The sequence below is a fragment of the Zalophus californianus genome, chromosome 2 (genome assembly GCF_009762305.2).
Source record: "Zalophus californianus isolate mZalCal1 chromosome 2, mZalCal1.pri.v2, whole genome shotgun sequence".
Classification (NCBI taxonomy): Eukaryota; Metazoa; Chordata; class Mammalia; order Carnivora; family Otariidae; genus Zalophus; species Zalophus californianus.
Window position 1 is genome coordinate 1,973,375 of NC_045596.1, and position 13,723 is coordinate 1,987,097.

Genomic DNA, 13,723 nt, shown 5'->3' on the forward strand with positions numbered 1-13,723 from the left:
TCTACTGTTCAGCGCCCACCCATGCCGAAGAATTAGAATCGGATGAAAATCCTCGTATTGGTTGGAGATCCAAAAAACCCGCATGTGAGAGGCGCGGTGTGCCGATGCTACACGCACTGGTGACTAAAACAGCCTTCTGACAGGAGCTCATGAAGCGCTTCACGTTTGTTTGGGATATTTTTTAACACTCTGAAGTATTAAGTTATATAAAATAGTCGACATCACCAAACTCTCCGCGGGGCGGCCGCCGTGCACGCGTCTGCACGGTGATATTCTGGGGTTGAACGAGCTATGCCGGCAGCGCAGTCTCGTGCTGTGGTTTATTTCCGGGCCAAACTTTGGTGATGCCCACTCCTGCCTCACGGTGCGGTCCTTCCCTTCACCTGGGTGGCGACATCACATTGCTTTTCATGACCCTGCCATCTCATGCTTCCAGCGGCTTTGGCGTTGATGACTCTCAGGGCGGTGAACCAATGTGCTCTGAAGGGTCCGTTCCCCCCCCCCCCCCCCGCTGGTCCGCGGGGTCACGGAGCAGAGCTCGGTCGTCAGCCTGTGCCGTGCCCGAGCCTTCCGCGGGGCGTTCTGGACGGCGTGTACCAGTCACGACTTGGGTTCCTATTTGCACATGCCCTGCCCCGATCCCCCTGCTGCGGTGACAGGAGGTGTGGTCATTGGTTCATTCTCTGTGATGTTCATGCATGACCAGGTGTGAGACACGGTGGACAGATTGGATGCTGTGGTGTCACATACCGTTGTCCTCATTCTGACTTTTCAACTGTTCTTGATATTTGCAGTGGACTAAAGAGGATGGACATAGAACCTCCACCTCTGCTGTCCCTAACCTGTTTGTTCCGTTGAACACTAACCCCAAAGAGGTCCAGGAGATGAGGAACAAGGTGCGTATCAGCGGCCATCAGCCCCCCATGGAAGCTGTTGCGGGCGGAGGTGGCGACGGGTGGGACACGGTGCGGAGTGCACGCGGCCGGCGGAGGGCTTCTGCCACCACCGCTCTTGTAGCCGAGGCCACGTCTTTTCCACCGCTTCCGCTGTCGCGCTAACGAGTGCTCTGTGTGAGCAGCACACGTCCGGGGCACCGTGGTTCTCGAACTGACGCTTGTTCACAGAGCCGGGCAGAACTGGAAGCTGGAGAGCCTGTTTCCGGCGAGAACAGCCTTCGCCCCTGCACTTCAGTGTCCGTTCGCTGAACTGTGAACGTTTGCTGTGTCAGAACGTGGGCTCCCCCCCGTGTTCACAGTGTCACTGTACGATGGGCACATGGGGGATATTCCCCTCCACTTAACGAGTGTGGTGAGAGATCTGTGCTTACCACAGCCCTCTAGAAGGTGCAGAAAGCCAGGAATGGCTCCGCCCCCCCCCCCCCCCCTTTAGACAAGCTGGCCTGGCCCTGTCAGGCAGGTACTGGGGCCATGCGGGGCCGTGAGGGGTGTGGTGGAGCAGAAGTGTGGCTTGGGTGGGGCTCTGGGGCCCCCCATGCACAGAGTGACCCCAAGTTACAGCCGACCTTCTCTGTACTGTTGATGTGTGTTTCTCCTTCTTGTGTCCTCAGATCCGGGAGCAGAACTTACAGGACATTAAGACGGCTGGCCCCCAGTCCCAGGTTTTGTGTGGCGTAATGATGGACAGGAGCCTCGTCCAGGTGAGAGCTCGGAATGTCTGGTGTTAGTGGATAGTGGCTCTAATGACTGTCCACTTCACATAATTGTGTCTTGGGAGAGAATGACTCTGTGAGGTAAGTGTTCTAGGCAACCAGTTATCTCCGTGAAAAATCCTCACGATAAGAAATAACCCTGCCACTTTTCCTGAGGTGGTAGATTTAGCATAAGCATGCCTGAGGGCCGTGTTCCCCCCCGCCCCCCCCCCCCAGCCCTGCTCCATGCGATGCATGCCCATGTGACGGTGGCACACACGCTGCCTGCTTGGGGACCGGGATGTGCCCTGGTTTTATCAGTATACTGGGGAAAACGCTAGAAGAGGGTGGGTTTAATGGACTTTCTGTTCTTGGGTATATTGCTGTCTGCAGTAAAGTGCTGCTTGGGGTAAAGTGCTTACAGAGGGTACCTGTAAATGTGGTCTCCACATTTACACGCTTTTCTGAAAAAGGACTGTACTTTGTGGCACATGGAAGATAATCGTGTAAGTAGTTATCTCTGAAATGAAGTTGCCACCTAATGTTTTAAACATGACAGCAGGGTAGGTGACCGTTTTCCGATTTGGGCCAGCCGTGGCCCCGCTTGCGTGGTCTGTGCTCCCACCTGGCCCCGCCATCACCTCTGCTTTCACGTGGCCGGCTGTCTCTGCTGCATGCCCTGGGCTGGCTCCGTCCTGTGCTCTCTGTTGATGTTTCAAAGCTGGGCCTGGTGGGCTCTGATGACTCAGTTTACTGTTGCAGGATGCACCCCTCTCTGACTGTACGGAAACAATCGAAGGGCTCGAGCTTACAGAGCAGACCTTTAGTCCTGCTAGATCTCTGTCTTTTAGAAAGGTACTCACTGCCCTGTCCCCAGCTGCCTCTCATCACACGCTGCTCTTCACCTTCCCCGTCCCTCACTGCTCTCGCTGGGCACCGTCTTAGTTACCGAAGTAGCTTTAAACCTGTCTCTGAGTTATCTGTGGGATTGCGCAGGGGTTCTGTTCTGCCTGTTCTTTCATGAAGACATTTGGTATGAGGCTATTTTCACAACTGTCGTTATTCCACGAGGCTGCGGAGAGTGGGCCCATCTTAACGACGTGGCGCATTTCCGAAGTTCTGCACATGACTTTGGTTGGTGCATGCTTTTGGGTGTTATTTGCCTTTTACAAGATGCCGCTTGCCAAAGGCTCATGTGGGCAGACCGTGGCCAGCGGTGGCTCTCTTGTGCAGTCTCCTGCCTGTGCTCGCTCAGCTGTGACCGCACGTGCCGTGGACGTGGCAGCTGGAGGGTGTATGATTGAAAGACATCATTTCAAGAGGAGGGGGAAGTCAATCAGACCGTTTTTTATTGTTGCTGAAATATATTTCATTTTTCCCTTAAAAAATACTGGATAATTTTTCCAAGTGTTTCACGGGGGAAAAAGGCGTGCAAATTTGAAGCCCAGGGTTGTCATCTGTGTACATGCGTACCTGACGTGGTGGAAGGAGAACTTCAGTGAGCGTTCAGGCTGCACTCCTTGGGGCCAAGGGTGGACTGCAGCTGCCTGCACGTTTCGAGTCTTAGTCACGTTCACCCTGCATTCAAAGGAAATTTGAGGGGTGTTTCTTTCAATTCATATGCCTCCACTAAAAGGCAAGTATCATGTTAGCGATGTTCCAGTTGCCAGAAAGAAGCAGATCTGTAGCAAAGACTGTATATTCTTGTGTGGAGTCCCCACCATTAACTCTGTTTTGCATACTTACATATTAAGTCTGCGAGTCCCGTTTTCCTTATCGTTAGAATGTACTTGCAGCTGCCATTCTTGGAGGAGCTCCTTAGAGCAAAGGAGAAAGATGTACTTGTTTTGCGTCTCAGTCCTTTGGGCTGGAAGCTGTTGTGATCTTGTGAGTTCCTCATTTTTTTCTCAGATGTGTGAAGGTATGCCAAGTCCACGAGCCCGGGGGCTTCCTGTGCGGAGTCCACCCGTGGCTGCCGCCCTGTGGCTCCGTGGGCAGAGCCGGTTGGAGCAGTCCCTGCTCGCGGTCCCTCTGGTGCGGCGTCGCACGTCGTGGTCTCTGCTTGCACCCTGTCAGGGCTTGCTGGAAGGCGGGCTGCATTGAAAGGGGGCTGTTTCGGCAGGTCCCGGGTTTGCTGCAGCAGTGTCAGACTTGGGTGTGTGCCCCGTCACCTGTGTTCCCCGGGCCCGGCGGTCAGAGTTGGTGCGAACGGGGTTCCTGGTGATCCTGGTGTCCTCCCCACAGTCTGAGCACCAAGCTCTGTGAGTGGTGCGTCTGGGCGGGAGTTAGCCCAGGAAAGTGCGCCCAGCCCGGCTGAGATGCTGGTGTCCCTGCACCTGGATTCTGGACCCAGCTTGTGTTTTCTCCACCAACCCTCCTTCTGGTGCTCACATTTGCACTCTTGGTCTTTTTTCCACCAATTAAGCTTAGTTCATTTCTCTGTTGAGAACATGATTCCAGCCGTGCCCTTGACCAAAGGTGTCCTCACGGCTTTTGTGTGGAGCTCGAAACGCAGACTGTGTTGCTCCTTCTACAAGATGGGCGCTGCTGGCCAGCAATGTCAGTTTCTCTTTGAACCAGTGAAAAGGACTTTGTTAAATGTCCCAAAAATGTCCTCTTTCCAGTGAGGCAGGTGTGTAGACAATTTTTCCGTTTGAGAATCTGAGGAATGTGTGTTTGGGGCCTAGGAAGTTGGAGCTTTTGGGAAGGACTTTCCTTTGCTTCCATCTCTCCCTCCCTTGTGATGGCCGTTCACTCAGAGCATGTTATCTTCTGACAGAAGAAGGAGCGGCGAGCTGTCAGCCACACCCCAGTGCTCTGGTTCCAAAAGGAATCCTGAGCTCTGCTGAAGGCTCTCTTGGCTCCAGCACTGTGCCTGCCAGCATGTAGCTTGGGGCAATCTGGCGCCTTCTGGACTTCATTACTAGTGAATCGAGCTGTTAGACGTCAGGGCGGACAGGTTTATGCTGAAGGTGGCCCAGTGCAGCCGAGAACTGTGCTGCTGGGTCTGGACACCGTGAGCCCCTGTTCTCTGTGCACCTCTGTGCACATGGGCTGTGGCCCTCCCACACTTGTTGGTGCGTGGTAGAAACGGGAGGGGCCTGGGCCCACCTTGCACACTTCCATGGTGCATTTGGTGTTGAGCACCCAGAAGTGTGTGGCCCGGCACTGAGAACGTAAATTCAAATCTGAGTGGGGTTTATGGATGGGAAGCCTGATGCTCAGAGAGATCGGGTCGCTAGCCATGTTTGCGTAGCTCGCCAGCTGCCTCAGCCAAGTGCAGAAGCAGTTCCTGGGCATCTGGTTTGCTTGGAGCCCCTGCTCTGTGGCTAGAAGTGAGGGAAGCGGCAAGAGCCTCCCCGTGGCCTGCTGGCGAGAGCAGCCACGTCATATCCTGGTTTCTCAGCCCAGGCTGCTCCACAGGAGACCTGTTCCCTCTGCATCCCAGGCCTTGCTCCTTTTCCTTCCCCGCAGATAACAGGCTCCCTCTGTCCCCTCAGTCTGTTCAGAGCCCGGGTCTTGGTAACTGCTTGCCATTGAGAATTTGGAGGAGGGAGGCAACCCCACTGCGCCTTGAGGGTCAGGTGTCTCAGGGCGGGAAGGGCCTTGCTGGTCCACGGGTGCCTCTGTGGCAGGTGATTCTTGATATTTTATTCACCCCTTGATTTGAACTTTGGATTTAAGTGAATTGAAACATTTCTCTCAAACCTCATGTCACCTCATTTTCTCAGCAGTGATACCAGGATGCAAGTGCAACTGGCCACGTTGCCGTAGATTTAGGGAAACGTGCAGCTGGGTCTCAGCTGTTGTCGGCCCAGCAGGCTCCTCTCAAGGCAAAACCCGGGCCCATGCACAGGAATAGGTGTCAACGAGTAGTGAGTGGCAGGCAGGGATTCAGTCCCCTGCTCTGGGGAGACAGGGCTGCTTCTGAGCGAAAGGCCACTTGACCTTGGGTCAGCATTGGTCAGAAAGAGGGCCCCACCCCCCGCCTTGACCATCCAGGTCGTCTTGAATCTTGAGGCTCTCTGAGCAAAGGGGGCCAATTCCAGCAGATCCTTTGCTTTTCTTCCCCGGCTCTGCATCCCTGATTGATCATGGAGTGCTCTGGACTCTCCATACCCAGCTTGCTGGACAGCAGCCCCTCAGCCCAGGTTCTCCAGCCTTTGCCAGGGCAACAGGTGGCCCAGGTGAGCTGAATTTCCCCAGCACTCAGTCTGGCTCCATCTCTCGTGCACATTGCTTGGGCACGGTCTCTCTCTGGTGTTCGCCCCTTACTCAGGAGAGTGTGGACATATCAGGCCTAGCATCAGAATTTTGGATTCTCCTGTGATGGTTTTTGGAAACTCCCATTAAGTAATGGGCATGTGCGTGTGTTCTGGTTAACTTTCCCAGAAAATGAACCCAGGGCATTTGGGGGCCAACCACGCTGGGCAGTGGGGCACAGAGCTGTGCTGGGGCAGGTGAGTGTAGGCTGGACATCACTTCACACACCCCAGAGCTGCCTCCCCCCGCCGGCTCCCTCCCTCCAGGCTGCCTCCCCACCCCAGTGATCCCCTGGCATGGGGCTGCCTCCCTTTACAGACTGGGTGCTGACTGCCATCCACCTTTGTGCTCTGCTTGCTTGCTTTCTCTTTCTTTCCTACATGTTCTTGGTTTTCCAAATTCCTCAGACAAATACTGGTATTTTGGGACTTCTTAAAATTTCTCAAGTGTTTTGGGATAAGTTCCAGGAGCTAGTTATAAACTAAACACATAGTTAAAAGAACAGAACTTAATCTGTGAACTTAGAAAGTAAGCAAATCTCCGAGCATACTTTCCCTGATTTGGAATCCTGGATGTTTTCTGATGTCGTGAAGAGGGCAATTGACTTAAAGAGTTGGCTCTTCCATCCCTGCCAGGAAGGAGACCGCATTCTCCCTGAGGTGCTCTGTGCCCTCCATGCACCTGAAACCTGAAGGACTTTCCTAGGATTTTTTTCTCCTGTTACATTTGTTTTGTAGCTTCAAAATTTTGTTTCTCTGTCTCCAAACACTGGAGGCTGCAGCTCAGCCTCAACCTCAGGGCCCAGGGTGAGGCTCAGGCCAAGTCTCAGGGTTGTCTGTGCGCTCCGGGAAATCCACCCACCCTGCCCTGCCTGCAGCCTTGCCCGGGAGGGGGGAGAGTCCCTGCGGGCGGGGCTCCTGCAGACTGGGCCTCCCTTTTTGTGTGCAGGGGGAGCTGGTGACAGCTTCCAAGGCCATCATTGAGAAGGAGTACCAGCCCCACGTCATTGTGAGCACCACAGGCCCCAACCCCTTCAACACGCTCACCGACAGAGAGCTGGAGGAGTACCGCCGGGAGGTGGAGCGGAAGCAGAAGGGCCCCGAAGGTAAGTGTGCGCGGGTCCTGGGCATGTTGGCACGCTCAGCATGGGGGGTGCCTGAAGCGAGAGAAGGCGCGCTGCGAGTTCCTTTGTGCCCAAGTGGTGACTGGGGGTGATGAGGACAGTCACTTGTATGAAAGATCAGCCTTCTGTTTGGTTAAGACCTGAACGTTCTTCCGTGCACATTTCCTAGTTCCAGAGGATTAGAAGGGAAAACACACTTGTGAACGGTCGGCTTGGGAGGCACCTGCAGGCTGGCTATGTGGGAGACTGTGTCCGAGAGCCGGGCTGCTGTCTTTCCGCACAAACGCTGAGGGTCTTCCTTGGCAGGCCGTGATTGCAGGCCCGTGTGCCAGCGTGTCGACCGCTCTGGCATCCCGAGTGAAGAGTGGCCGCGTGCGGGTGCAGCCCGTTCCTCTTGGTAACTGACTCACTGATCCAGGAGGTCATATTTTTGTAAAACACAATGGGACGATTTTCCAACAATGAGAATCGGTGACTAAGAGCCAGAACCTCACAGAGGAGTTGGTTTCAAACTCTAGGTTTTGAAAAGTAGGTCCAAGAATTTTGAGAACTAACATGAGAAGTCAGCCTCCCCCTGCTTCTGCCGTGAAGGCGCACTCTCCCTGAGCACCCTTGGTTGTTTACCAGGAACGCCCTGGGCACAGACACCCCCTCAACCAGGAGGCTCATGCTGCGTCCTCAGGGCCATAAGTTCCAACCCTGGTCTTTGTACCGAAGCCTCCGATCCTAAGTAGGGACCACACGTCTTCCCCAGCTTGCTCCCCGGGAATCAGCCTTTGGAGTGGAAGTCCCACAGTGTTCCATAGCCCTGGGGCTGTGGAGGATCGTCCAGGGAATTATGTATTGCTCCTCATATAACCTCTGATTTGCCCCAATTTAGGTATTTCTTGGCCTTGTTTTAGACCAACTAACGCATTATGTAGATGCTGTTGAAATATAAGTTGTACCGAAAACTATTGCTGAATTGTTTTCAGTGAGCGTTCCAGCATCACTGCTCGTCACTTTCTGTTAGCTGTGCATTAGGATTAAGACCTTGCACACATCGAATCAGAGTGAGCCTGGTGTTTCTGTCATATCGAGTTCTGCTTCTCATCGTCTCCCTTGAATGGTGTGCGCAGCCCCGCAGAGAGCTTTGTGCTGTCGCCGTAAGTCCCTGCCTCAGGGTGGCCTGTGGGCCTGAGCTCTTGGCCCTGTGGGCGAATCCCGGTTCCAGAGCGCACACACGTGTGTGTCTGCCCTTCGGGTCCTCCCAGTGTCTGGGGAATCTGGATTACAAGAAAATGGTCTTTGCGTCAGAGCACAAGACACACAGGGGTCTCCCTCCTCGTGAGGCTCCATGAGGAGGGATGTTTCAGCCGTTGAGTGGATGGGGCAATTGTGACCGTGCTCTGTGATCACTGGCCTGTCTGCAGCGGGAGTGCCAGCCATGGGTGCTGCCAGGAGACCCCTGCCCGGGGCTGGCCGTCGGCATGGGGGATGCTGCACAGCAGCAGTTGCCGCAGGAGGAAGGAAGCAAACCGTGGGGCTCGGGCACCTTTCGTGGTTGAGGGAGCTCCTGGGAGATGGAAAGGCCTTTGTTCATAGACCTCTGGCTTCAGGAAGGTAGGCTGGTATCTCTAGGAGATCAAGGCCTTGCCAGTTATAGCTATTTGTTCAAAATATGAGACCTAGTGATACCAAGCTGTTAATATAAAAAGTTTAAATGAGAGGAGAGTTAAGGAATTAGGATTAACATTGGTATGCATATTTCCCTAAATGAGAAGTAGCCTTGGAATTTTCTGGATCCTGGGTCCTAGTACCTGCAGTTTTTTCTCTGATCCTTATCAGCATATTTTATTTCAGAAAATAAAAATATTATAATTATCAGGTTTAAATTATTGGTAGAAAACATTCTGCATAAAACAATGAAAACTAGTGCAGTGCTCATGTGACATCCTTGAGGTGGCGACTAGGGTGAGGGTGCCTGGGACCCTGGGCTGCTTGGCTCAGCCGTGGGGGGGGGCTCCTCACTGGAACACAGGTGGGGACACCCCGGGGGTCACCAGTCACCATGTGTCACAGTGTTGGCTCTGGCAGATTCAATCTGGAATAAGAATGGAAATCAATTTTGTATCCAGAGTTGGTTGAATCTTTGAGATTCAGATCCACACCAGTCACAATCGGCCTTCTTTGTCCCCTTGGAGAGATGAAGACAACGTGGCCATGAGCCCTCCTGGTCTCTTCGATGTACCCGAGAAAGAAGCTTCAGCCGTCCCCCTCAAGGCAGCCAGATGGACAGGGCAGGAGGGCCTGCCTGCCTTTGAGGAGGGTGAAGGCTCACGATGTCTGAAGCTCTTTACTGTGACCCTCTCACTTTCTGCCCATCTGCAGAGAATCTGGACGAGACCAGAGAACAGAAAGAAAAGAGTCCTCCAGAGCCCCCTGCTGCCCCGCACACCCCCCCCAGCACCCCCGTCAAGCTTGAGGAAGGTGAGCTCTGGGGTGGACGTGAGCGTGTGGCTGCCCCGCTGTGGGAGGGTGCATGGCCTTCTGTGGTCTGGTGTCCACCATGAGAGGTGGATTTTGTGTCCTGTCGAGTGGAGGGAGAGCACCGGGTGTCAGTAGCTGAACGGACAGTGGTGAAGGAGCGAGCATTTGCGTGGAAGCCAGCACGACACATGGTTCTGAACTGGCCCGCCTTTCTTGCTCCTGTTTTGGTTCTGTCCTGGGTCACTCGAGGCAACAGATTTGGTAGTGAGACATCAGGACAAGGTGGGAGGGCAGACTTGGGGGATCGGATCCCACCTTCGTTTATGATGTCAATTTTGCCTACTGCTTATGCATTTCTCAAACCTTACTGTGTCCAGATCACCCCTCTGGAAACGTCTTCTGTTGTGTCTGGGCTGCAGGACCTCGTGTGACCTGCCGTAGTAGTCAGTCCATGCAGCGTGCTGGCCTCCACTGGCCTCTCAGACCACCCACTGCGTGTCTGTCCCTTGGTCCTACATGTCGTGCTTCCCGTGCCTGTGGGGAGCCTGTGGCTCGCCTTCCTCCCCCCGTTTGTCCCCAAGAATGGCTCAGCCATTCTCCTTCTATAACCCAGTGGCTGTGACTGAATGCCTAGATTCTCTCCCTGTGCTTTTCTCTTCCTGTGGCTGCGTTACAAACAGGAGTTGGATGTGCTAAAGAGTACCTGTTACCATAGTAAGTACCGCCCGCGTCTGGCCCTCTGCCGTTTAACCAGTGGTCCCTGTGCTTTGCCTCATTCTCCTGCTTCTTTGTTGCTTACTGAGTTCTGTTCTCTGTTTATTCAAAATAAAAATAGAGTCCCCCCCGCCCCCCCCGCTCCGCTTTTTTTGTACTCAGTTCCTCCCACCCAGGCAGTGGCATCTTGGCAGGGACTCCGTGGTTGGAGAGCTAGGTGGGGACCCCCGGGGACCGAGGCGGTGCTGCTCAGGGCCCTGTGGGTCTCGGGAGTTCCAGAGCCGTCACGTGGTCCTGCTCAGCTTGTGATTGCTCGGCGGCATCAGACACACACCAGACTAGGTTCAGGCAGGGGGAGGATTTTGCCTCGTGCTGCATGCCAGTGGCTTCTGTTGGGATCTTGGCTTAAGCTGAGCGCTTAAGCCTAATTGGGGATGGGGCAGGAGACTGGTGCTGTTTTTAATGTGGTATTTGGTCACATGGTAAAGTTCCCCAGAGGCACCCACAGGCCACCTCTGCATGCTCTGCAGGGTGAACGCTAACTTCCTCCTGTCCCCCTGAGTAAGGACATTTAATTGTCCCAGGACTGAAGGTGGCCCAGGGGCCAGCCGGGGCAGCCCCAGCCTCCCAGAGCCGAAGTGCTAAGCGTTTGGGGCCCGGAGCCTCCCGCGGCCGCACCTCACCCACACTCAGCTCCGAGTCCCCCCGACGCGGGGCTTGGCTTCTCTGTACTAAATGGTTTAGTGTTGCCTAAGCAGCAAGTCGCTTGTAACTCTGTAGGATGTTATAAAACTCTACAAAACTGGTTTCCCCCCGGTCAGAGTCCGCATAGAGATCTGATGATGGGACCTTCCCCGGACACCCACTCTCGGGCTGTGTTCTCTACAGCGAGTTACCTTTTGCCCTTTCATGTTCCCATGTTTGAATGCTGAAGCTGGCCTGGTTTTTGCCCCTGTCCCTTACCTTACAGTTCTGTTCTTTTCCTTCATTCTCCAGCCTACAATGGCTTTATTTTGTTTGATGTTGATAGTGCCCATGGGGTCTGGGAGTTAACCACGGTTTTCCATGGTTTTCTTCTTGGGGGAGACCAGGTGTTGTGGACCCAAATTTAGGCCTAAATACTACTAATATGTGCCCTTAGGGTTCTAGAACAAACTCCTATTGGGAGTGTTAAACGTGGAACATGGTCCTAGTGCAGTGCCGTCAGCTCGCCCAGCTCTCTGACTGGGGCCCGAGGTCCCAGGATCGCGTCTGGGTCTGTCAGCACACTGTCCACGAGGAGGAGCTGAACCCCCCATCCCCAACCCCCGGCGAGGTTGCGTCTCCATTTTGTATCCTGAGCCATATCCAGCCTTAAAGTAGAGTAGACCTGATTTAAAGTTTCTTGTTTTCGTGTCGCTAAAAGCCCCTAGAGCCCAGCCCCGCAGCCATCTTGGTGCGGGGAGCTGCCTCTCTCGGGGCGCCCCGCTCAAGTCCGGTGGCTGCTCTTCAGCCCTGTCTCTCGTCCCCTGCCCACCAGACCTGCCGCAGGAGCCCACCTCCGGAGAGGACAGTGATGCTGCCACCTTTAAGCCGACTCTCCCCGACCTGTCCCCTGATGAGCCTTCAGAAGCGCTCGGCTTCCCCACACTGGAGGAGGAGGAGGAGGGGGAGGAGGGGCTCGGGGAAGCCCACGAGCCTCCCAGCCCCGCCAGGTCCCCTGTGGCGGCCAGCCCCGAGCCAGCCTCCGCCCAGGCGCTGGAAGAGGCCACCTCCCCAGCTGCCGAGGAGGGGGCTGCCGTGGACCCTGGCAGCGATGGGTCTCCGGGCAAGTCCCCTTCCAAGAAGAAGAAGAAATTCCGCACCCCCTCCTTTCTGAAGAAGAGCAAGAAGAGGAGCGACTCCTGAAGGCCCGTCCCTCACACACCGAAGCCACCAGACCGCCCCCGGTTGTGTCTCGTGTCCTGTCTTCCTGTGTCATGGAATGCAAAAAGCCCATCCCTCCTCATAGCTAAAGCTCCCCTCACGGTGTGACCAAACCCCCACGTAGACCGGTGCTAACCTCGTGTGCGCGCGCAGGGGCCTCAGCCTCGGGGGCTGGGGGAGACACGTTTCCGCGGCCCCGCTGCATCTGCCCGCCCTGCCTGGACTAGCACCCTGCAGGCGCGCTCTGCCCCGGGGGCGGGCCGTCCTGGTTCTGGCCGGACAGTGGGACGCCCTGGTGGCTCTGGCCTTGCCCTCCCTCTCCTCCTGTGGTGCAGTCCCCCATGCTGTGTGTCTGCTAGGCTCCCCTTCACCCCCACGTCTCAGGTGACTGAATCAGACTTGGAGCTTCCTGCTGGCATTACCTGCTCCGCGATCTCACTTGGGTTGTAGTTACAGAACCTCAGTCCTGGGCGAGTACTCCTGTGCCCGCCGGCGGCCCCGGGCACCCTGACGGCCTGTGAGAGCCAGGGACCCAGCAGCAGAGGGGCCTGCGTACACCCCACGTGCCCTGTGCATGGTCTGATGGCCCTGAGCCCAGAAACGGGGTTCAGAGGCCCCCACATTCTTACTGGGGTCTCCAGATTCCTGTCATAGAGAAGATACATTAAGAGGGGGAAGAGTCCTTTCTAGAATTTTCCTTTAGCAGGTTTGCAATTCACCCTCCATTTTTGACCATGAACAGGAACAGGCCACTTCTTGCTTTAGTTTTCTCGCTCTGCCTCTGCACAGCACAGTAGAGTGTAGGTCACTGGAACTGGGAAAGGGTTGCCTTTTTTAACTCAGCCTGAAAGATGCCTGGTTTTGGTAAAAGATAACTCAAGGTAGAAGGGCACGCAGCGGTCCCTCCCTAACTTCTCACACTAGTCCTTTGTGGAGCCAGGCCTGGCTCTCCTTGTGGGACATCATAAATTTTCATTGAGATTCCTGAAAAATCACGTGCAGCTGCTTAGCAGGAACTAGTGGGGGACCCATTCCAGGGGCTGCCCGGTGCCGGCCTGGCTAGGTGCCGGCTCGCCTCCTCCCCGGAAAGCGGGGAGGGGTTCCTGGTGGACCTGCTGCCAGAGCCGGGCCGGGGTCCCACACTCCTGACCCCAAGCAGGACCTGAGGCTGGCTGCATGGCGCTGACAGCTGCTTCGAGCTTCTGGAGACGTGCTTTCTCCAGCGTATCGTTTTGTCGCCGCGGTGGTGTTCGGGTTCTCCGCCCTCGCCCTGTCCTCCAGTTAACCGCCGACACTAGCCCTTCCTTTTGTCCCACGTACGCAATGACTTTCATTTCACTTTTGTAGTTTATTTTAACTCTTTGTATCACAACATGAAGTTTAGTCGTATATATGGACACAGGCTTGGGAGGATGGGTCCTGCGTCCTTCACTGTAACATGTTTTACTCACAAATAAAATTCTTTAAGCAGTTTCCTTGTCTAAACTTGGGAAGCAGTTTTACACTTCAGTTCCTTTCGTTTGCTCCTCGGATCCCAAAGAGATCCCCAAGTTTTTTTTTTTTTTAAGATTTATTTGAGAGACAGTGTGGGCGTGTGGGGG

General features: G+C 54.9%; 1 protein-coding gene across 11 annotated transcripts in view; it reads left to right on the forward strand.

The window, feature by feature from the left end:
- Positions 1–13,619, forward strand: part of ADD1 (adducin 1) — a 93,105-nt gene extending 79,486 nt beyond the window's left edge. For 3 of the 11 annotated variants that reach the window (XM_027598962.1, XM_027598966.1, XM_027598964.2), the window contains 6 exons: positions 795–896; positions 1,568–1,657; positions 2,411–2,503; positions 6,860–7,016; positions 9,405–9,503; positions 11,737–12,104. In XM_027598962.1, the coding sequence (XP_027454763.1) occupies positions 795–896; positions 1,568–1,657; positions 2,411–2,503; positions 6,860–7,016; positions 9,405–9,503; positions 11,737–12,104 (909 nt within the window). Of the gene's footprint in view, positions 1–794; positions 897–1,567; positions 1,658–2,410; positions 2,504–6,859; positions 7,017–9,404; positions 9,504–10,183; positions 10,219–11,736 lie in introns of those variants that run through there. The other 8 variants (XM_027598969.1, XM_027598971.1, XM_027598965.1 and 5 more) reach the window with 5 other exon arrangements.
- The last annotated feature ends 104 nt before the right edge of the window (positions 13,620–13,723 follow it).